The following is a 25,286-nucleotide window of genomic DNA, read 5'->3' as shown; positions in this document are numbered from 1 at the left end:
TTGATGTAGAACTGACTAACAAAGCAGTGTTCAACATCTGAAAAATGAGTATTGTTTTACTGCAATCAGATCTTTTTCATTGTGAGGTCCTGGAAAAATTCCATTAAATACAGCATTAGCTGCTTACAGAAAGACCAAAAGTTTGCAACTTTTCACATAAGGCTTTTGTAACAATGCACATTCTGGCATAATATACCTCATGTGACCCTAGTCACCAAAGGCAAATTGTTTCAAGCTACAAAAGTAATTACTCTTGACAGATGAAAGTGATGTATTTAATTCTTACTGTATTTTATAAATTCAAAAATGAGAATTTTGTATATGAAGAAACACATTTTTCCCCTCAATTCTAAAAAAAATGTGCCCATGAATACAGTTTATTTAATGTGGTTTAATGATGGGCATACTTCTCTTTCAATGATCCTCATTTCTGTAATGTTAGCAGAAAGCAAAATAAAAAAATCCCCATCAATACTTACTTAAAAGGGCTATATCTATATAAAACAAAGCCAAGTATTTTCTTAAGCCAGAAGAAATAAACTACTGCATAAATACAATGTGAGAAATGCCGACCAAATTATTTTCACATCTGTATTTGGAATGCAATCTGACAACATTCTGGGTGATGTCAAATATGGACTGAGAACAGTATTTTGATGTTAGTAAATACAGCATAATACTTGCTGAGGTATAATTAATGCTATTATAATATTGAAGTCAACAATATCTGAATTGAGTAAAAAAGTGTGTGTGTATACTCCCAAGCATCATAGCTGTGATCACATTTATTTATTTATTCTTTTATTTTATTTATACATAGACTAATTTAATTTACATTAGCTTTGTGTGAAATAGCTGAACTAGGTGAATTTTTAATGTAATTTCTTTCTCTTTTCCAAGTTATCATTCTAGAATGTGACTTAAAAGCAAACAAGAACTGTAAAGAAGAGCTTTTAAAAAAAGTTACTGGTGCAAAAAAATTAAGGTTACTCTTGAAAACTAAATTCACAGTGTGCCAAAAAATGATTCTACATATCAGCCAGATGAATCTACACTCTGAGTATTCACCTTTGAGAAGGTATTTGCTCCTTTGTGCACAGAATCAGAGCCCATCTCTCATTGCTTCCCTTGAACAACGTTGTTGTCTTTCAGAATCACATATGAATTAAAAAATGTAAGTAAGTAGATGGTCAGCTATATTTTGCTTCTTGAAATATTTCATTTGTACCAATCTTTTTGCTTATTACCCCATGGTCCTTTTTCAGCATCTGCCTTTTTCACTGTAGGAAATGGATGGTATCTGGAGAAATGAGACATTCTTTTCATTCTTATTAAGAGAGCCTGGATTGTTTTAACGGTCCCATCTTTTAACAGTCCTTTGCAGAACACTCATCACAGTAGTGTTTGAATGACTTGCATTTATTCCTTTATCTCCATAAGTGGAAGAAAGCTTTATTATCTTGGTTTTATGGACTGCAAATCAATGGATCACTGTCAGAACTCAGCTTAGCATTCAAATCCCTTGTATTTTGAGTCCTTTGCTCATTACTCTTTTGTGAGGAACTGAAGATCCACATTTCAGCTAACTATTTTTATAATTATTAGATTTCAGTTGGGGTTGCTTGCTAAAATCTGGGTTCTGTTCAGGCACAAAGCATTTAAACAAAGCAAAAGATCAATTTTTTCCTTCATTCAGTTCACTTCCCTCTAACTGCCAGGCTTGCTCCTTCCACTTTCTGCATGACACTCTTCCTTCTTCTGGGTCTTGTAAAATTTGCAAAAATCAAAATCTCTAAATTCTTTAACTGTGATATGCATTTCACTCTCTTCTATTAGCATTTGTTCATTCCTGTGCATCAACTTCATAACCCTTTTTCTGCATTCAAAGCTCTCCCAAATTTGCTCTTTTTATGATTAATCTCTTCTAGCAGATTAAGTAACTAGGGCATTGTACAAGGCCAGGGCTGGGAACAGGGCCTGAAGTCTCCAGTGGGGAATGTCTGCCTTTGTTACACAGCGTTTGAGGAAGGGCAACCCACACGGGTGCCTCCTTGTGCCGTCTGCCCGCTCATTCTCCTGACGGGTGCCTTTAAACCAGGGAAAGAACTGCAGCCCTGACATCCACCATACCCCGTTTGCTGGTTACACAACAGTTCTGCAGTGTTTGCTGCTGGAGTAGACAGCTTCCACAGAAGCTAAAGAGTGCGTGAATCTTGCAGAGTCAACTATTTTATTATGCCTGTCTTAGACGACAGAGCTCCCATTCCTCAGCGTGCCCAAGCTGTCAGGATGAGGTCAGTGGTCATGTAGGTCTTTGTTACGCTGTGGATTGGTAACTCATAGCCTATGGCTTACTCTAAGGTGTCACCTGGAATGCTTCCTTGTCATGTTCAGGGACACAAGGAATGAAGTATGAAAGCAGCAGCTGCCAGTGAGAAGACTATGGCATTGTACTGGTTTGATGTAGGTTGAGACAAGTAGCTGAGTGAAATTGAATCCAAAATTGTCTTGCTCTAGGATTGCACTCACCTATTTTTTTAACTCCCATGTCTGATTACACGATGTTGATTGCATATGGAAATAAGTAGAAAAGATTTTGAAAATAAGTAGAAAAGATTTTATGGTTGCAAGGGACACTTAAATGTCCCTTTGAAGGATCCTATTGAACTTCTGTGCTCCCTAGGAACAGGCAATCTCCTACTAAGTTCTTGCGGTGTGCAGTAGCTGAAATTAAAGACAAAGTGCCGTGAAGTTTTAGTTTCCCCCTATTGGAATACTTTAATACTTGGAAATATATGAAGTTGGGAAATAGGATTTTTTTATTGTAAAATTTTGTTGCTTCTGACTTTGTTTGAAGAAATAACAAATTCCTTATTATACTTTCCTTATAAAAGAAAGGATGTTGCAAAACAAGCAAAGAAGAAAGTTCCAAGAAACACCTTAATAACACAGTCATTTATGAAGTTGAATGTTGGAACTAGAGAATCTTCCCATCCAAATAATTCTATGATTCTATGAAATGTAGAAACCGTTTTTTATGGCATAAGATCTCATTTGAAATCAACAATAAAAAAGATGCTGAGTTGTGGCAGAGAAGCAGTCAAAATCTGTAATTGTTCACATTGGGATGAGTAGTTTGCCAAAGTTGTTATTCCCAAAGCATATCATACTTTCCAGTTCTTTATCAGATTTGACAGAATATGATCTAAAAAAAAAAAGAAAAGCAGAACAGCAATGTCACCCTAAAAAGTCATTTACTTGTGTTGTATACAGTGTATAGCTGTGAGCATAGCCAATTCTACATTTGCAAAATCCTGTGGTATCTCTTTCTTTCAACAAATTAATCTCTACATTTGCAAAAAGCTGTAGTATCTCCTTACTTCAACAAATTCAAGAAAGGGAATTACAAATCATAGTCCATTGTAAAATGTAAAATAATAAATGTTAATGGTGTTACTATTTGTACATTTTCAGTATTACCAATCAAAATTTCATTTGAATACAATTTTATTTTCTTTTGATAGATATGAATAGTCCAAATTTACTTGCATGATAATAAGGAGCAACAGAAAAATACTGACAGCTAAATTATTTCTAGTCACTATAAAATAAGTAAAATATTATCACAGACTTTTAAAAAATGGCAGATTTAGGTAATAACATAGTCTAATCATAATAAATTTATTATAGCTTATTCATGGTCTGCATTTTTATAAAACCTTCACTCTGACAAGTCAGCAGTACTTACAGTACAGTGAAGATGCTCTATGCAATTTTGTCTGCGCTGAGCAGACAGAGGCAGAAGAATGTTTAGGGAACTCCAAGAAAAATTTGCTGAGCAGTCTTCCAAGGGTCTAATGGAGGCATTTCCAAGTGTTCACTGCCAGATTTAAATCAGGGGAACGATCCTTTTGTTGCTTAACAGTCAGATGGCCATATCTGGTTAGGTCAATGTGTAGACACCTGTGCCAGCTGTATCCCACACCTGTTTTTTTTTGACATCTGAGTGTTATATTCATTCAGATTAAAAATGCATAATGAAAAGAGGCAGCCTCTTTAATTTAAAAAAAATACCAAAATCCTCCAATCAATCAAAAATGTTTACATGTAATTTTCATATTTCTTGCTATGTTTCTTCATTAAGGACTTTCAGCTTCATACTGCATAGAGATGAATAAGTAGTTAATGAGTGAAGTGCATAAGTCTTTGGACATATGGAGATAACATGATGCCTTTTCTGTTTATTTTCTTCTTTAAGCAGTAACAGGTTAGTTTGCTAGCAGTTTATCTGAAAATTAAATTGAACTGGACATTCACAGGGAAATGTAAAACTGGTTTGAAGAGTTGTGTTAATCTGGATAAATTATATTGCCAAGTAAGGTGCACACCTAAGGAAATGAGCAAATGAAGCAAGGGAGAGGATGGCTTCAAACTGGCTGTACCTACAAGTATCTTACTCAACTCTGTCTGAAGTCAACTGAAGCCTTTTGAGTATATTGCTTTGTTGTCTTAAATACATTTGTAACTAGATTAAGTTACTGACCTCCCTTGAAGCAGTAGCCTCTGTGTTTACATCACAATTATGCACCTCCTATTTTGTGATGTAGCTCTTCTACCTGGAGAAGAGAAGGCTGGTCCACCCTTTGCTACACGATGTGATTGCTTCTGAAAACCTCTGTGTGACCCACACAAATTACATTGTCTGAAGAACTGCTTTGAGCAATCAGAGCCTCCATAGTGTAGGGCCTGGTCCAATTTATGAGGCAGAATTCCCTGATGGTTTTGCATCTGATGATGCATCTGAAAACCCTGATGGTTTTCTTCTCTTATCACAAATTTCCAGAAATTTGAACGTGAACAAGTAGAGGATGTGAGGGAATTTTCCTTGAAAAGTCGTGGAAAACACTGACCTTTTACTTAAACTCGTTCTGGAAATATTTAGCCTCAGGAGATATATTTTTGGGTAATTGTGGTAATAGAAAAACAAGAGACTGAGATTAAATCCCTTATGTAACTTCTATTACAGCTTCAGCTACCATGAAGGCTATAATTATGAGTGTAGTTCTTGTTGACTGTGGAAAGGTCCCTGAGCAGTGTGCTTCTTCATGTATTCAGAGAAATGAAATAATTGCAGAGCTAACATCCCCTATTCTTCTGTGGACACTTCTTCCATTGTTCTATATTCTTCAAATAATAATGAAGTCAGTGCAAATTACAATGAAAAAATATACCTTTTTACATTAGGATTCTAAATTAATTTAAAATACAAATTGCATCTGTATCTCTCTATTTATTACTGTAACAATCTTACCCTTAAATCTCCACAACACTTTTTAAACCATTTCGGTTTTCTTTGAAATACATTCTTAGGGAATTTCTGTTTGAAGGAGGTTTCCATCCAGCTTGTATACATAGACATGAGCAGGCTTGGATAAATGTTGGGAATATGATTTTTTCTGTTAGTTTTAATCATATAATAAAATTTGCTGCTAATTTTGCGAGTAGATTTGTGTAAATTCTTGCCATTTTCTAAGAATAGGTATAATAGAGTGGGGAAAAGGCAGAACTAAAATCCAAGGGGAAAAAAAACCCAAACGTGCCCTGTATTTCTCATGTTTGGCACTGAAAGTTGTTTGGAACATTTTAAAGTGTTTGATGGTACATCTGCATGTCAGCAGCTCATTTTAAGAGGTTAATTGTAGCATCTTGCTCATTTCATTATGCAGACAGTCCACAAAGAACAATTCCTTGAATTTAACCCTGACTCCTGGAGAATATTCTCACAGCACCAGAGCTCTCAGGAGACAAATATTTTTGCATTTAGATTATGTTCAGTAACTAATGAAAGGGGTCATTAACTGAAGAAACAGTGGTATGAACTAGTTCCTTATTTAGGTTACACCTTTCCCTCTGTGCACAGAAGATCCATTGAGAGGATGGGGGACTTTACCATAGTATTATGAAATATTATACGTAAAGACATTTGTATAGGGACTAAATAAATCCTCCATGGCAAGCTAAGTCTTGTACCACCCTTACTTTCTGAATATTTAATTTTTCAACCTGCCCTTCCTCTTAATGTAATGTGTATGGGAATTTTCCTCCATGTATGTATAAACGTGCCTACATGAGCAAAATAACCTTCATTGTGCTTCAGTGTCTTAAAAATCAACCACCATCATTGGTATTTTATTTTTGCACATCTGTTCTTTAAGCTGTAACCCAGGTGTAACAGATCATTGCTCTAAACTAATTTGATTATACAGTATCACACTGTCAAGCCTATGCACAGAAGGTATGAAAGTAGTAAGACAGTTGGATATGATTTTTACTTCTGGGATCCACTGGAGTTTCATTTTCAGATTTCTGTTCCTCTTTAAAGAGGTAATTAATTTCCTTCAAAGAAGATGGTTTGACAAAAATAACATGTAAGCAAGCTCAAAACAAAAGGTGTTTTTACATATACCAAATTACTTTCTTCATCATGACTGCTACAGGGGAGATCAATAATTAATGATCCAATTACTAGTTTACAAAGGCTTTTGTTGCAGTGTCAAGGTGATGAAAGAGCCTCCTGCACTGTTTTTATTTTTGCTTCCACTACAGCTAACTGAATCAGCAGATGCACTGCACATTTCTAGATCATTTATGGCATGTGTGCTGCCAGAGATGGATGATGCTTTGGACTTACACCTGCCATTAAGCTCTTATATCTTAAAGCAAACAATTTTAAAAGTATAGTGAATAAATGTTGTGTCTCCTGCAGTTTAGTTTTGAGAAGCTAGAAGGATAAAAATTATACTTGTTTAGACAACCAGAAAGTTATTTGTACTCCACATGAGAAATGTTAGGTCAGGTTTAAAGAAAAGAAAACCCAAAAAACTGCTATGACTTGTAAAGAAATGCTGAATTTCTTTATGTTATGCACAGTGTAAAAGGTGACATTTGCCACAGAAGTTTTACTTTCCACTTGATTTTTAGGTAGAATTTTGAAATTTGCCCATGTCTTTCTGCATAATGTAAATTGAGAGTTACAGACAAGAAAATTAATCAGTTTAACTTCTATTGAAATGATTTACTATTGAAATACTAGTTGTTCAAGTATGTAACACAGAGGATTGTTTTAAAGGTTATTTTTATTCCTATTATGAAATGTGCATTTCCTCATCAGTTATCAAGACATTTAGAGTGAATTTAGAGTGTTCTGTACCCACTGAGAGTTTGTAAGAAATTATTGGTAATGCTATGCTTAAAAACATGAACTAGACCTCTTTTGCATTACTCCTTCCCTTCAGCTGTCCTTGTAGGATAACAGCCATGTCCAAGGGTAAAAGTAAGAATGTATTTTCATCCCAAACAAAATCTAAGAACTGAACAGAAAAAGGCAGAAAGTATCTGGAACTTAGATACTGGTTTGATTTATTTTAGAAAAACTGTTTCACCTCAAAAATGTAAAAGTTTTTTATATTTTTAATTTATTATTATTGTTGTTGATGATGAATTTTTCTATTAGATAAAAATAATTGTATAGGTTATTTTTATATTGTTTATCTCTTACTGAAAAAAACACAAAATAAGTAACTCTTAATATCACTTTTGGTAGCAAGATGTCAGTGATCTTGACTGGAACTAGTGGAGAGAAAGGAAAAAGATGTGATCAGTGAAACAACTGGGTGGTCCTCAGTCACAATATATGGGTGGCTGCTGGTCTGGTGATGGAAATTGATTCTAGATAATGATGTGCCTATGAGAGGAGCCATTTCTAGTAATGTCTCCTTTCATTAGGATTAGCTCTACATGGGATAAAAGATAGGAAACTGTTATGAATAAATATATTTATGTTTCTTTAAACCTGAGCTAAGGAGACTTTTCTTCTTGACATGTTCACTATTTCAGCTTTACTTATGGTTGACAGGTCTCTTGATGAACTCTTAACATGCCAGTTGTACTTATGACAGTACAGCTCTGTCATGAGTACAGCTGGCATGTTAAGTCCATGTCCTTATTTGTGAATTTGATATTGTGCCTCATGAAGAATCTATTCCTTTGCTGTTTTTCTTGGTCTCCTGTTGTCTTAATTTTGCAAATTTGAAGCTTACTTATTAATTAAGATATACTGATTCAAAGTAGCTTGGGGTTATTTTCTGTAGTAATTAGTGTTGGCATCAAAGCAGTAAAGAATGAAAGTAAATAAGTACACAATATAGAGGACTTTTTTTTTCTTGGTTTCTTTTTTCTTTTGTTAATAAGTATTAGAATGGACTATGCATATAGAAAACATTATTATAGGCTCCCTGTCAACATATGTCCATTACTAAAAGGAATGAAAATGCACCTGGTTATACACTGCCTCTCAAAGGTAGAGAGCTTATTTCTGTCCAAATAGAAATAGGGTCACATTTAGGATTCAGTTCATGTGAATTAAATCCTATGGCCTTGAGACTTGGAGATGCCTTTTTGGAGCTACTCTGACAGTAATTTTGGCACAGTCACAACTTCAGGATGTAGAAAAAGTGTATATCTGCATAAAGCTGGGTATAGGGTAAGCCAGCACAAAGTGAATTGCATAAGCAAATATGTCTACTAATGCTAAATAGACTTTTCATCAAGCTATTTATTTCTTCAGTTTAACCAAGCCTTCTTCAGTGAGTGTATATAAAATGGTAATGAAAAGTCTAATGGAAATAGGTACTGAGAGCCCACAAAACCCCAAACCTGTTTCCTAAACTTTGCAGCTGTTTCTCACAAATTTTGAAAGTGCTCCAATTATGAACTGTCTTCACTTCCAGGGGGCTATAAGGCTTGTTTCCAACTGGCTTGTCAGGTTTTACTATAACCTTCCTGTTGGCAGCAAAACAGTTGAATTTGCCTGGACTGGTTTCAAAGTCTGAGGACAGAATTTCTTGTGCATGTGCCATTTGGTTCCCAGTTGTGCAGCAGCTCCAACACATCACAGAAACGTTGGATTCTGTGCTTCCTTAGCAGTTGTCAAGATGGCTCATTTTTCTGAATCAGGATTTCAGTGATTCAGGAAATACAGGGGTTTTCCTCACCTGCTAGACACCAAACACTTCCTCTGTGCATTACATCCAAGAACTTGTTGACTTTCAGCAGACTAGTCTGTGAAAAAGGTTGGGCTCATTGGGAACACCTAAATATGCTATCGGGTTTTAGATGATGAGAACATTTTCACAGTATTATACAACTCTAAGATGCTGAAACAAGGGCCAGATATGAGATTCTTTAATAGGATTATTCTCCCATGCATTGTTTCCTTTTTATATGAGTCCCTCATTCAGATGTAGGCAAGCTGGTATTGCTGATACTGGTTGCAGGACTGAGATGGTGAAGAACTTGTGATCGAGCTGTCAGTTGCAAATCTAAGGTGAAAGGATGCATGGTTATAACACACAATCAGGGAAGATGTGTGAGGTCAGCCCAGGAATTCATATGTGGTCTTTGTGGATGTGAATAGGGAAGAAAAAGGGAGAAAGAAGTATTTTAAAAATAATAATGAAAGAGTAATAAATTGCATTTGATTACTTACCACTGGGCAGGATCCAAAAATAGTCTTACTGAAACTTTTCAATGTGTGTTTTCCTTTGCATTCTGCCAAAAGAACTTCCTTTTTTTGGGTACAGGCTCTAAATTTTGTAACAGCAGAAGGAAGAAGGAAAAAAATGAAAATGCTACAAGTAGGGTCAAAAGCATAATTTGAAATAGGTATCTTCCTAAGATAAAATTTTTAAGATAATCAAGCAAGAGAGAAACCCACAGGAAATTATATTTAATTCTTTTTAGTTTTCCCTCATCTCGTTATATATTCCCTTACTCATTAGAGTAGCAGGAAATATATAACAAAGGTGTGCAAACCTGAAAAATTTGAATCCTAATTAGGAAACAAACTGGCCATGGTAGACTGCAACCACAGTATAAAATGTCTGGCTGTCTCCCATAACTAAACTGTACCTGTCCATTTTCTTGTTGATTAAGTTTTTGTACTGAATCATATGATAGAGGTCATGGTGTGGCATACAGCGTCACACTTCAGGTGTCATATGAGAGACATAATTGTAAGTGTATAAGGTCACCCAGCTTGTGTACTGACCTGTGACCAAGTGTATTTGCCATGCTGATATGTTTTCTTTCAATTTATTCCAAGGAAAAACATTTATCAAAATATGTTTGATGAACAGACCGAGCATAATTTTGTTTTAGAATATGTAATTTTGAAGAAAGCAATTTAAATCCTTCTAACAAAACATAATTGAAAAAAATACTTCCAGTAAATATTCTTCTATTAATAGTGATCCTAAGTCTCAGTTTCAGAAAGAGAAGCAGAATGAAATAGACATGCTGAAACCCTTTCACCTTTCCATTAGGTGATCTTTACTTCAAGAGTAATAACTTTTCTGTTAAGCGGTTCTTGTAGTAGTTGAAAGCAGGGCTACATAGTTTTTGAGGGTAAACCAGGTTCTTCAAATAAAATCTCTTAGTAAGATCTTCCCCTGAACAGTATTGCTTAAAACAACAAAAAAAAGAAATTAAGTTTTCAATGACTAGCCCATGAGGTCCTGAGACATTTCTTTGGTGCAGCATCTCTATTCAATAGTTGTATGGTGTCAATGTCATCATTCTTGCCACAGGGGTATGCACTGTTACCTGCTCCCACCTCCCTCAATCTTTTCTCTCACCTGCCTTGTGGAATGCAGCACTCTGCTATTCACTAATGGAGATTTATACATTTTTCTCTTACTTGCTATATTTCTCTGTATTTCACTTATTAGAAGTCAAAATATACTTCGTATCCGTTACATAAAGAACAGCTTCTCTTTTTTTTCTTTGCTAGGATCAGATGCTTCAGACATTTTCCTAGGCTGTTCCATGTTGAAAATTGACAAATCCAGAGAAATAATAGTTTTCCAAGAAGAAATGTTGAAATGCATGGTAGGAATTTTCAAAGCCTCTGCAAACCCTGCAGGAAGGTGCTTCTTTTTAAATCAGCACTCAGACTTCATCAGTGACTGTGTTGGATAATATTTCTGTGCTTTACAGTCAGCTGTGTGACAGGCAGCTTTACGTTTGCTCCTGCACCAAAAGTTAGAATGTCCCTGAAATGTCCAGAGCTGACAAAGCAATTGTTTAAGCACTCATATAATCACCTCCAGGCAGTTCTAGCTGTGTAGCTCCTCTTTGGAGTCACCCACTGTGTGGCAGTCTGGATGGATAGTACTGCAAACACAGAAAGTAACCTGCTTAAATGGAAGCTCTTAATAGCTGTAGTTCACTTTTTACTTCACTCCAGAGACCTTCCGGTACAAGGCTGCACTGGGAGCTGTGCAGTTAGGAGGAGGATACAGACACATGGGATGTGTTCAGCTCACTGTACCTTATGCTGAAAATAAGCTTTGAGGAGGAAAATACTCAATTGCAAGGTTAAATAATTTGCAGTTTTGAGTAATGACATATATGTACCATTAGTGGCTCAAGTAGTCAGGAGTATGTGTTCAGTATACACCATGTAGTCAGGTAGTCTCCTCAGCCTGAAGAATTTAAAGTTCTGTGACCTGTCCTTTTTGGCAATGAGATATGAATTTGAAGACAAGTTTTTGGTTCAAAACAAGATTATGTTTTTAGTTTACTAAGGGAAACAGATGACAGTTTAGAGAGGTCTTGCTTTAGGTAGAAATGGCCTGGGTTATGCTTATATCCTATGTGAAGATTTTGGGCACTTTAGAGCATCCAAATAACTCTGTATGAGGAGAACAGCCAATTACATGGAGTGCTCTATGTCTAGCCTGTTTGGAAGATAAATGGTTCTGCACTTGACCATGAACTTAAACAGCATTCAAAAAATAGTACACACGCACCTTGTATGTTAGATACAAATTCCTTAATGCTTTATAAAAAATACTCAATTATCGTATTTCTGTGTGGGAAAGGCATTATCGTAAACAAAAAGCAGAAACTGACCAAAATAGAGTATATTCTTTTAAAATATACTCCAAAATACAAAGTTCCCATTGATGGGGGGTCCTGAATGCATGTAGAATAAAAAAATATTTTCCACTGCCTGTTTGGCTTTGTAAAGAGAAAATAAGAAAAGCACACTGAATACTAGTAAGGTTATAAAGGCTTCAGCTTAACCCTGTTTCTGCAGAAGGGCAAGGTTACTGATGTTGTGGTTCTCCCAGCCTGATTAGTCCATGGAAGCTTTCCATATACACATAGAACTCATTGACATTAATAAGAGCAGACCTCACATATGTCCTTTCCTATATCCAGCTGTACTCCTGAACTCAAAAAGCATCTGAATATTGTTATAATGGCATAAACAAGGACTGTATCTTCCTTAGTAATATATTAGGTTCCTCTTCCATGAATCATGATTTTGATATTATATCCTTTTTAATTTATCAATGAAGTCACATTTTTTCCTGTGTAATTTCTGCTGCATACCCTAAATGTATATATTCTCAATAATAAAGTATTTTCTATGGTGGATGATTAATTTTTAAGAGAGCAGCAAGTGTATTTTCTGGTACTCAGAGTTACAGCTATGGTGTCTATATTACAAAAGATCATGTTTTAACTTTTATTTTATTTCTTTACTTTTATTTTGTTTATTTACTTATAGATTTTTTTCTTGTATGCAAAGACCTATGTGTTTTACATATATTACTTTAAATTTTACAAGATTTCAAAAATCATTTACCTTGTCAAGATTTTAATATTTCTAGAACTCCCATTGAAAAACTGATGTCCAGTGACTTTATCAAGCTATTAGTTTTACTTCAAAAAGTTGTAGGTATGGTAAGCCATACATGTCTGTCATAGAAATGTAATACACTACAGAGCTTCCAGACAATCATCCTTTTATTAACTTGCATAGTATTTATGCCTGTCAGTTAGATCAATTAATACAGTATTAAGGGCAAAATCTATAAGATCTACAGTAGCTTTACAACTTCTAATTTATATGATAATTTTTGGAAACATGTAACTACATATTTTACACAGATAAAACCAAAACAGTATTTGGATGGAGTTGTTGCTTATTTTAATTTTTCATTTTATAAATGCCAGTTATTTAGTATTTACTGTGAGACACAACTACAATAAAAAAAGCCTTCTACATCTTGTTTGAAAAAGGGAAGGGAAAATGGTGGAGCAAGAAGAGGGAGTGCTTTTATCAGGTAACAGGCTCAATTTTTCAAGTCTTCCTCTGTGCAGATTTAGTTCCAGGGTTTATCATTTGATGAAGAGTAACTATTTTTGCAAAATGACTGAATCTAATCTTGGACACATACTGTTTGTGGATGCACCATACAGTAATAAATGGGTAACAGGATTTGGAATAAGCAGAAACCAGCTATACCAGCAGACGAGCCTGGGACCAATGCTTAAGGGCCCCAGGGAATTTGTAAAACAGGCAATATGTAGGCTGGAACTCTTGCTATCCTCTGATGATTTCTAATTTGTGAGTAAGGGCTAGATCTTCACGAGCTCCCTGATGATTTCACTCAGTACCCCTCAAAGCAGTGTCTGGAGGCAAAAGGAGACCTGGAAATTGCTTTGCAGAAGTAGCTTTAGCAAAATGTTACTAGCTTTCAAAAGAGTATTTCTTTCCCCTTTGGCAGGATAGCCACACTTTTATCTGTAACACAGGCAAGATATTAACATTCATGGCAAAGCAGTTTTGGTAAGAATTTCCCATTTTTAAATGTTATCTTCCTTTCAAGAGTCAAGAAACATAGTTAAAGATTTACAGCCTATTTATTATTTAGAAAATATTAATTATTTGATGCCTTAAAATAATTCTATGAAGTTACTTTATCATTGTTTTTATGAAAGAAAAGATTATTTAATATGCTACAGGATTTCTGCAATGTGTAAGGGACTAAGTTCAAAGTATCTTTTTGAAAACAAAGCCTTTGTATTTTGAATATTTCCCTTAAAATGAAAATGAGACTTGATTTTTTATTTCCATACAGCATATGCAAGTCTCGATTTTTGGAGGAGACAATTGAAAAATTGTATTTCTTATTGTACATATACAATATACTAAGTTGGACTTGATGAGCTCAAAGGGCTTTTCCAACATAGTTAATTCTGTGATACCTCTCCAAGGAGAACGTTTTACTTTACTAAAGCATCTTTTATTTTTTGTAGTTTTATGGGGCTGTATCTTCACATCCTTTCTGTAAAGTTTTCTAGACAAGTATTAAGACAGTGCTAAGACTTGTTAGTTACGTTTCACCTCCCTACTGATGTAGTTCCAGAGGAATAGGCTGAGCAATGTTGAAGCAGGATCTGAAGTAACAGAAATAGAAAAATGTTTTTTGAGGTCTTTGTTAAGGAACCCTGAACTACTTTGCTTTAGTTTGGTCAAATTTGATAGAAAATGAAACATTTTTTTCCTGCACATAGTACTATAAAAATATTATGTAACATTCAGTAACAAAATATTTTTCATATTACATGTAGTAACAATGGTGAGGGGAAAAAAAGAGATAAACGTAATAGTGCAGAATGTGTGGGCATAATTTACAGTTTAAAGTACCTACGTAAAAGAGAATGTTTTATTAAAATACATGAGTCATTCCCTAATTCTTTGGACAGCAGCATTAATTTAGCTCTCTTCTTAAACTGTTTTTCAAACTTTTCTTTCTACTGTGTGTCTGCCATGGAGGTTAAATTCTGACTCTATGAAATACTTGTTTTGTCAAAACCCTAAACACTCCCTTTTGTGGGGTACCTGCACTTACTAGAATTCATCCTAATATTTGACCGGTAGACAAAGCAAAGTTAATATGCTTTTTATTCTCAGTATAGTTTCTAGATTTTTACTTTCATTTAACCTTTCTTAATATCACCTACTGCAAAATGAATGCAGTGTGCCATTGTTTTAAGTATTTTACTGATGTGATTAGAATAAATACTAATTTGTGTTAGAAAAGCAAAGAAATAAGTTCCTTAAGACATTCTGTATTCAAATGCTTCCCCTTCTGGATATTCTATTAGAAATACAATTTGTCTTTTAATTTTATAATTTTATCAAGACACTTAATAAATCTGGCACAAGAATGCTTTGCTCTGTACATAATTCTTTGCACACATCAACACACACAAATATATCTCCTTCCTCAATGTTTTTCATATTCCATGTACTCTGTTGTTGAAGCCTTAACTTTTTCTTGGAAGCCCTTTGCAAGTCCTCCTGGCAGATGTTATGAATCAGATAGGATGATCAGAAGTCTCAACAATTTTACTGTATCTTTGTTTGTCCTTTCTTTCACCTTTCCTTTACTGCACTATCTTGTCTGTCTGATTCTCGCAGGAGACATGGATTACAACTGGTTGGACCATACGTCTTGGCATAGCAGTGAGGCATCCCCAATGTCTTTGGTGAGACATGTGGAGCCTTACCATTTAGTTGCCTTTATCATTTTACATTTCCTTGGTTTTATTTACACCTTTGCATGTTTTCTTTTTTTGTATCCTTTTTTATCCCACACCTATAGGGGACAGTCAAAGGGGAAAAAGAAAAACTAGTGAGCAGGCAGTTTTGTCGGATTCTAACGCCTTATCCGAGAGGCAAAAGAAAATGGTGTGCTTTGGTGGCCACTCCTTGGAAGAGGACTTGGAATGGTCTGAGCCTCAGATAAAAGACTCTGGGGTAGATACGTGTAGTAGCACCACTCTAAACGAGGAACATAGCCATAGTGAGAAGGTACTGAGATTATGGAGCCTGCATTTTAACCTGCTCATTTGGTCTTTGTTTGCTCTCTGTCACTCATTAAAATAGCGCATAAAATAAAAGATAGGGTGTTTCTAGAGGCAATATAGCATTTCTTAAGGTGCAGAAAAGAAAAACAAATGAAAAGTCTTTGCATGCTTGCAGCTTTTACTGTTTGGCAGACTAAGAAAAAAAATTGAGAGGCATAAAGGAATATTGTTCTTATGGTTGCAAATTAGCATATCTTGATATTACCTTCAAGAACAAAGTAATTAACAATAAGGATTCTACCAATTGGCTTATTTGATTTACTATTTCCAAACTCCTGGGGCTGAAATTAAATTAATAGCTGAAACCCCAGGTGAAAAAGGGAGAAAATTGGGTCTCTCTGCACAGAAAAGTTGTTTTTCTTTTTTCCCTTTCACTGTCATAGTTGTTCATTTGTTTTGTTGCCATGTAATTTTGTGCAGTACTGTGCAGAATTAAAGGCTTTGCCATCTGCTTTTGTATTTTTTATTTTTGCTTTCTGTTTGGTGGAGATTATGATAAATCTTTTTAGAGTTATTAGTGGTAATGGGAGCAAATTTATCTGTGCCTGCTAATTTTGCATGAAATAGAGCATGAAATAATATTTTTCTGTGAGAAAGTACTATGATTACACAAAAGAAAATCTGAACAATTCATTAATTAGGCCAATAGACAAGTATAACTGTGCCCATGTATAGTAATGGAATAATAATGCTCACTGTAACTGTGCTTCATGTGTGAATTAATTATTCCAAGAAAGAAACAGAGTATTAAAATTAATCAATGAATATACCTTTTACCAGTATTTTTAAATTTGAATCTGCTACTACTCAGAGAAAGTAAAACACTAAAAATATTTGTTGGTCTTGGATAAAAATTGAAATGTTTGAAGTAGTGGAAAAATAAGATATTTATGATATCAAACTTTCAGTTTGAGTTAAACTTCTTTTCCAGTATTATTCTTATACTAGATTTTTAGCAAAGTTTTTCTCAGTACTCAGGTATAAATCTCATTGTGTGTAGATAACTATGGGTATTTGTCTATATCTGTCAAATCAAGATTGAAAGATCATTCTAGATGTTTACAAATTTGATTTAGTAAAATAGATAATGGTATTAAATATTAGACATCCATTTTGATGAATGATATGTCCAAATAAATATTTTCCGGCACAGTTTTCTGTCATTTTTATATTAAAGTTTAGTGTAATCATAATACTTCCATAGCATTTTTAAAATATATCAGCAAATGAAAAGTATTACTGAAATATTTTTCATTAAAATGCTATTCACTGTATTTTCCATTAACACCATATGATAGCATCCAGTAACTTGGCAGCCATCCAAAGATGGAGATCGTCTCATTGGTCGGATTTTGTTAAATAAGCGACTGAAAGATGGAAGTGTGCCTAGAGATTCAGGAGCAATGCTTGGATTGAAGGTTGGTGATGAACAATATTGAAACTAACAACTCAGTTAAACTAGCTACTTTCATAATTAAAGCATTCTCATACCATATAGTGCATGCATACCAATATTGATAATGCCTTACCATTCTCAAAATTAAAATGTAGACATAATATATTAATTTACCTGCAGTAATTTTGTAGGGTCCTTGGCAGAACTAAAAAATTGTGTCTTTCTGAAAGACTAGACATGTTTTTAGATGTTTTCTGAGGACGTCTTCTCAGCAAAGTGCAAATTGCACCCTTGCTAGGAAAGCCAAGTCCTGTCTGTCTTCTTCAGTAGGGAGCATTGCACCATGGTATTACTTCTACTTCCCAAGAAAGAGAAGAAAAGTGAAAAAAAAAATTTCCCTTTTTGAAGACCTGGGGGCCATCTGTGAGTTAATGACATTTCAGTCCAGATCAGAGTATGCCAATTGAACTTCCTCTTTGAATTTTTCTCTCCAACGATTGTTGGATTTGCCACAGTTTAAAAACAAAAAACGGAAAATTGTTTAGTATTTTTGGTTTTTATCACAAAATGTACTCTTTTTAATGTGTTAACATCTTTTTCACGATGCAGTGCTCTTTAAATACATTATTAATTATTTCTAGCTCATATATTAATCTCAATTTTTTGTGATATTATTATTTGCAGTCCCAGAAATGCTAGTACAAGAATGAGAACAAACTATAAACAGTGAAAGAAACAAACATGTATTTATTTTGATTCCATACCATTGCTGTGAGAAATTATAAAGGAGTTTAAATTTTCTGTTCTCCTTTAGCATGACTCCTACTTCACCTCAGGTATACAGATTATGTTATTGTCACACCCAGTGAGTAAGGATTGAATCAGTGTGGTTATGTATTACATATGCTAACGTATTTTGCAAAGATTTAAATTTTTTATTTAATTAATAAATAATTTTATTTGAAGTCAATGGAGAAGCCAGTTGAACATCAAGTTTTAAATATTTATTTCTGTCTTGTCGGAAAATGCAAGAGAAAAGATTAACAGTGCCATTAGGAAGCACTTTTTGTTTAAACATCTATGTTAAAATTTCTCAAATCTCATATTATGAAGATGAACTCTTCAGTGAGATTTATTAATAGTTCAGATTCAAGAGTAACTACTTTTTAATCTCAATAGACATCTGGAAAGAGTGATTTCCAACAGTTATCCCTGACCTGAATTTTCAAGTATTTACATATTGAAAGTAAACTAAACTGGATTTAGTATTACAAATTTTAAATCCCAGTATGAAGGCCATTAAGAAACTTCAAGAATTTGAAGATTATTTAGTTATTACTGATTCTGACATGTAAGTCTGATTGTAAGATAAATATTAAGGTCAAACCTGTTGAAGTTCCCTGTAGAGAAAGCCACATCCTGTCTGGACTTTCAGTGTGACAAGTGTTTTCATCTGACTTGCCAAGCCAAAGGGAATTTCATTGCTTACTGTGAACATCCTGAGTTGAGTTACATTAATATATCTTTTCCCAGTTAAAAAAATAGCGAAGTGAGCAATTAAATGACCAATAACTTACATTGTTTTGGGTGGTAATTTACAATACAATGAGATACTATACATGTATTTGCTAAAATTTAAAAGCTTTAGGATTCTCTGTTTGCATTGTTTTTCAATTGTACACATTGCCAGAATAGCTACAAAAATAACCTGCCATAGCCAAACTTGTGTGGTGTTTGTTCCAAGTGTATATGTATTACCTGGACTATGTAAAACCCAAGGAAAAAGCTGAATTCTTTCTATTGCCAGAACATTTAAATAATCTAAAGAAATTTTCATACTGTGAAAATACTTCCTATTTGAAACAGGTAGTAGGAGGAAAGATGACTGAATCAGGTCGACTCTGCGCATTTATCACCAAAGTTAAAAAAGGAAGCTTAGCTGATACAGTGGGGCATCTTAGACCAGGTATGTATCTACTACAGATCTATACTGCTAAGTTTCTTTTCTGAAGGTGGTAACAAGTGAGCAAGTTTAATTACATGTGAAATTATATTGAATAGATGTGATGAAATACTGCAGAATTCGACCTGACACTGTTACTAGATGGTTGCTTTTATAAAATATAAATTCTCATGCTATTCAAAAAATATTTTCATATTTTTGCTCAGTTTTATACTCAAAGTAATATTCTGTTGATGCCCTCCCCAGTCATTTTGTGGTGTATATTTTGTTTAGTGCAAACCAAGCTGTGACAAAGATATGAGCAGAACCACCTTACCTAGGAAGCTGCTTCTGTTTCAACATACAAACCATAGATTGCTACACTGGATGTTCAAGAAATATTAGCATATGAACTATCTGAACCAAATTGATGAGATATGACGTTTTAGTTATGAATTTTCTAAAGAGCATGTTGGGATTTCTGTAAGCCACAGCTGCCAAAGCAAGTAAGAGCACCATCTGAGTCAGTAGGGGTCCTACTGATTATATTATTGTTTCACAGAACTTTACATGTTTGAGGCTGAGCTGCAGAAAACCCTTAATACTCAGGTTTTTCCTGCATGAAGGCCTCCAAACTTGTTCTATAATACAGGTTTCACAATCCAATAAACTGAGAGTAGAATGGGTTAAATAGTAGTTGTAAGTGGTGTCCACAGCAAACTTCCTAAGCAAGGTGTTATTACTTACAGGTGATGAAGTATTAGAATGGAATGGAAGGATACTACAAGGAGCCACCTTTGAGGAGGTGTATAATATCATTTTAGAATCCAAACCTGAGCCACAAGTAGAGCTTGTAGTTTCAAGACCAATAGGGTAAGTAATTTCATGTGCTTTATATTATATATTATAAAATTGTTCACTTTTAGGATGGAGTATTTCAAACATTCATTGACATTGTAAAAAGAAAAATCTTACGCAAAATTCTGTAAACCAAAAATGTAGCTAGAATGATAGATCGTGCCAGTGAGTAAAAAGAGCTGGTGTGAAATCTGTGTTCTCAGAGTCTCGAGCATCATCTGCTGTTATGGTTAAAAAATATGTTTCCTTCTCTGGCTTTTCAGTTGGTGAGCCAGCCTATATTGGCTCTGAAACTGTGGTTATACTGGTTGTTGTGATTCTTGACTGTTGATTTTTATTTCTCTATCCCCATTTTTTATAATACATAAGTAAAATTATGAGATCATAATTAGTCTATGAACTGATGATGAACTCCATTTATTGACAATCTGCAATGTAGAATTTTGTTTGAAATATAATATGCTAATGAAAAGATCAATATGCTTTGGAATGTCTTGATCCACATTTACATCACCTTCATCTATTGAACTATTAAATTATCGCTTGATATGCAATACAGAACATACTTAAATGAATAGTTAGAATTGTATAGGACTTTTTCTTTAGTGCTGTACATTGCCCATTCTTATTAAGCTTCAAACCTACCTCTCAATGTCTAAACTTTTTTTTTTCTTGCATAGCAGTAGCTGCTTTGTTGTATTGGACTGTACTTCCTCTTCTTCAACTGTTCTTTTTCTTCCAAATTCCTAGACCCTAAAGGCAGATGTATCACATTTTTAATTCTCCATTGGAAGTTCTATATGTGGTCACATCAGGGTTGTGAAGAGGGGAATGATTATCACTGATTTTGAAGATATTTACAGTTATTAAGAATTTTCTTTTTTTCCCCCAGAATTTTTTGTGATATATGGGACACAGAACTGGACAGGGTGATAGGTAATATCATCTAGATTCTCTTTTCCATTTTAGGTTGGACCAGGTGATCTTTCAAGATCACTTCCAACCTGGCCTGTTTTAGGATTTTATAATCACATTTAAATAAATATATGTATCCCTTTATTTTGTATAAGACGCACATTAACTTAATATAAGAAATCATGACTAAAAATTAAGAAGTACTAAAAAAATCTAGAGCTATATAATCTGAGAATGGCATTTCAGTGAGGATGACACTGTTAGAGTTTCAGCTATAATAGGAACTTATTGGGTTGGACACATCAGGAACTTAAGGTGTAGGAATTTAATTTGGTATGCCAATTTTAAACAAACTTGATAATAACAAAAGCTAGCTTTATGTTGTCACTGAGATGAGAGGTTATGTCCTGCATACATATGGAATTGCAACCCCTTTAGGGTAATGACTGTATCGTCTGTCATGTCTTTGCACAACTTGGGAGATGTGGGTATAATAGTAATGCTAAGGGACAGACTGCATTACTTGTCTCAGAAAAGGAGGTCCCAAATTAATTTCATGCACAAATCTTCCATAGTATCTCTCTAATAGAAGTTTAGAGCAAAAGTTTCTCAGAACAACTCACATATTGAAAAAACCTATTTTTAAAAATCCTTCTGCATTCTTTTCATTGTGTAAAATCTCCTGTATTATTTCTTGTGCTTTTATATTTCCTGCCTCTTTTTCAGCTTCCTTATCATCATGCCCTCCATTATGTTGCTGTCACTTGAGCAGCTCATCTATAATTCCTTAAACCAAGTGTTGTTGGCTCTCAAGATGCCTTTTTCTGCATAACCACTCACCTCATAGTCTGAAGAACTGAGCTAGATCAGTGATAAAAGATCAGTGTGTTTGATTCCCAGTGTCAGTTTGCAGTATATGTAAAAGAGTCTCAGTGATGAATACTTCCTACAAATTGCTAGGTTTTAGATTTTGGTTAGGTGTGTGTAACTCTTAGGAGTTTGATATTAACAGCATAATGTCAGAAATGTTTTTCATGAGGTTAGAGCTGGTGAACTAGAAGAGCTATTACTCTTTTCAGTTTAGATTTATGTTCAGAATCAAATGCACAACAAAAATTAATAAGTCATGTTTGTCCAAGGAACCATAACTTCATAAGATTGTCTTCTGCTCTGGGATGTAAAGTTTCAGTGTATGCACAATATTTAAAGTTTCTTATTTCCTAGATATCAGAAGTGAAATTTATTTTATTAGAATTATCAATGCCCAGTTGAAGGATTTTGCTTTTGGATTGAGATAAATCCTATTATTTATAAGGAGAATTTCTTGATGGTTTCATGGCAACACTTTAAATAGTGCAAGAAATCTTCAGTTACCAGAAATTAACTTAGCGAGAACCTGTTCACATCCTGATATTCTGAGAATAAAACCCAATTCAAGTAAAGACAGTTATTTGTTTTTCTCTTTATTACGGGCTGAGTTTTATGAAAACTGAAGATGACAAGCTAAGCTGACAAGGCAGATAAAATTGAAAGCCATTCTGAAAAAATCCCAACAAAACAAAACATGCCAGTTAATCATGCAATTTATCACTTTTTAAATCTTAGAATAAAATTGATGGCCAAATTGGTAATCAGTGTGAGCTGGCTGTCCCTATAACGGGAACATGTTATTTTCATGGTTTCTTCAGTTTTGGATTTGGAAGAAATAATGCACTGTGTTTTAATAATTACTCTATACAACCTGCTTGCAGTGGAACATGACTTACTATGCAAAGAGTCTTTATGAAACTAATTTTACTTCTCCTCCATCTGTTTATCTCTATGAGAGTTCCTTATAAGAAAAACCATTCACACTACCATGAAATATGGGGATCTGTATGCTTTAGGAGTGTAAATGATAATGTTCAAAGCTCTCAAGTTTATTTTTTCAGCTATCTATAGAAAACTCCTATTCATTCTATTCAGAATGATTTATGTAATATATATGTATTTTTTTTTCCCAAGGTTTTCTTGTCAGACTCATATGGTAGAAGGTTTTTTGTATTTATGAGTTAAGCTCGAGAGTGTAACTCAGAGTCAATTACTAGGCAAGTATTGGATCCTGTTATAAATTCTCCTTATATACAAACTTAAATATTTGCTTCTTCAACAGTGCTTGTGAGTTTCTCACAAATTTTGTGTACTAACAACAGAGATTTTTTTTCTTGTCTGTACTGGGCACTTAGAGCAGTTTCATGCCTTCTGGTTTATTTCAATCATTGGATACTGTGCATCAACTCACTTGGAAAGATTCCTCGTCTACTTAGTAAAGCCGTCTTTCTAGTGAGTCTTGAAAAATATTTGGAAAAGATATACTGAAGGTATTCTGGAAAATTTTTTCTAAAGCAAATGGATACTAAAGAAAATATATAAGTTATTTATGTATCATACTGACTCTTTCATTGTATGAAACAGTAGATATCACTGGAACTTTTTTAATTTCCCCTTCCTTTTCATTTACCTATGTGGTGGGTTGACTGAGCACCAAAGACTTGCTCTCTCCATTTCCCTCCTCAGCAGGACTTGGGGAGGAAATAAGATGAAAAAGTTTATGAGCCACTCAGTAGTTACCATTGTGGGCAAAACAAACTTGAGGAAGATTAATTTTTTAGGAATTAATAAAATAAAATAATAGTGAGAAATGAAACCAAAACTGAAGCCCCCTTACCCCTACCTCTCTTTTTCCCAGGCTCAAATTCACTCATTTCCCCCTGGTTTTTCTGCCTCCTTCTCCACGAAGCAGTCCATGGCATGGGGAAAGGGACTTGCAGCCAGTCCTCCCCCTCCACTTCTTCCCTGACCTTGGTGTCTGCAATGACTTTTCTCTCATGGCCTTTTTTTCCTCATTGTTTTCTCTCACAGCTGCTGCACAGCTGTTTTGTCCTTTATTAAATATGTTATCACAGAGGCACCCAAGGAGCCAGCTGGGCCCAGCGTGGTGCAGCCACAGCCTCTCCTCACCATGGCCACCCTCAGGACTGGCTGTGGCCTTGGAGAAACCAACTGCACTGAAACACACAACAGGATTGTAAATATTGGTTTTGCTGTGACTCAGAACTGAAGCTCTTCATCTTGCTCGGTTTTGCTCAAATAGCTCTGAAACTGTTTATTAGCATATTGATAATTTTTATTAGCATACAGTAATGTTTGCCCCCCCAGAGGAATAATATGTTCCTTTGCTTGGGGGGATGTGATTGAGTGATTTAAAATGATGTGGCTCTGCACACAATTTAGTACATGTGCTGCAACATGTCTTGTATATGAACGAATGCAATTTTGCCAGATGAATTTATACATTTTATTTGGTTATGGAAAAGGTAAGATTGAATTTGTGGTTCAAGTTCAGTAAAGAATGTGCTGGGATAGCCATGATTGGCAGCCGAATATCTTTTGGTGAGGGTCCAGTAAATTTAATTAATGTATAATGTCATTGTCAAGCTACTACTCACAGTTTTAGTTTACAGTTAACTCTGAGACTGTTCTTTTATTTACTGAATTATTTTATTTATGACTGTGCAGCCTGTTTCCTACTTCCACCAAATCTTTTCTGTAGGATTTAAGTTGACACTGAAATTATTTATACTGGATAACAGATAATCATCCCAGTAGCTGAAGACAGCCAGCAGATCATGCACCATTCCTGAGGCATTCCATGATGGATTGGGAAGTGTTATAGTTTAACTGAAATTTAAATATGTTGTTAGATGAAGGATCAGCCTGTCTTAATTTTCCTGATTTCAGGGACATTCCCAGAATACCTGACAGCACACATGCACAGCTGGAGTCCAGTAAGTTTCAATTGTGGGGTAGGAAAATCTTCTCTCTCTTTTATGTAAGCACAAATAGAACGAAAAATGTCCTCTGCAGTCAGTATAGGTCTCGTCTTTTTGTCTATATTTGTCTCCATATGTCATCTTACTGTATTATCTATCTACCTTTGTTTAATAATAAGCTATCAAAACAGAATATTGTGATTTAGGTTCAACATTGGTTATAAGCTAAGATGAGTTTTGATTGAAGAAAATATAATTCTAAATAATATAAAAAAACATTAATAGCAATTTTTAATTCCTCTTCTCTTGCTTTGCATTTCAATAGTATCTTATAAACTAAAAATGGGAAAGAAATGTTTTTTGTTTACAGCCTGAGTGATAGCTACTTTGAACTCAGAATACCCTTACTTTATTAGAGCCAATCACTGATACTTAAATTGACTACACCCATATTTCATGTAGGGAAGAATAACTTGTTCTTTGGCTTGGATCTGATAAGATGGATTTCAGCCTGGAGTTATTTTTTATCATTGTTTCAGAACGCTATTATAATAGAAGCCATGAATAAATGAAA

The 25,286-nt window shown here is 34.6% G+C and overlaps 1 protein-coding gene across 1 annotated transcript in view; it reads left to right on the top strand.

Annotated features, from left to right (window-relative positions):
* The window catches only part of RIMS2 (regulating synaptic membrane exocytosis 2), a 444,540-nt gene that overhangs the window by 215,773 nt on the left and 203,481 nt on the right, over window positions 1-25,286 (top strand). The window contains exons 5-9 of the mRNA XM_059490825.1: window positions 15,341-15,408; window positions 17,088-17,207; window positions 19,052-19,151; window positions 19,877-20,000; window positions 24,681-24,727. Of these exons, the coding sequence (XP_059346808.1) occupies window positions 15,341-15,408; window positions 17,088-17,207; window positions 19,052-19,151; window positions 19,877-20,000; window positions 24,681-24,727 (459 nt within the window). The remainder of the gene's footprint in view (window positions 1-15,340; window positions 15,409-17,087; window positions 17,208-19,051; window positions 19,152-19,876; window positions 20,001-24,680; window positions 24,728-25,286) is intronic.

The sequence above is a fragment of the Ammospiza nelsoni genome, chromosome 1 (assembly GCF_027579445.1).
Source record: "Ammospiza nelsoni isolate bAmmNel1 chromosome 1, bAmmNel1.pri, whole genome shotgun sequence".
NCBI lineage: Eukaryota > Metazoa > Chordata > Aves > Passeriformes > Passerellidae > Ammospiza > Ammospiza nelsoni.
This window is presented reverse-complemented; position numbering and strand designations above follow the sequence as displayed.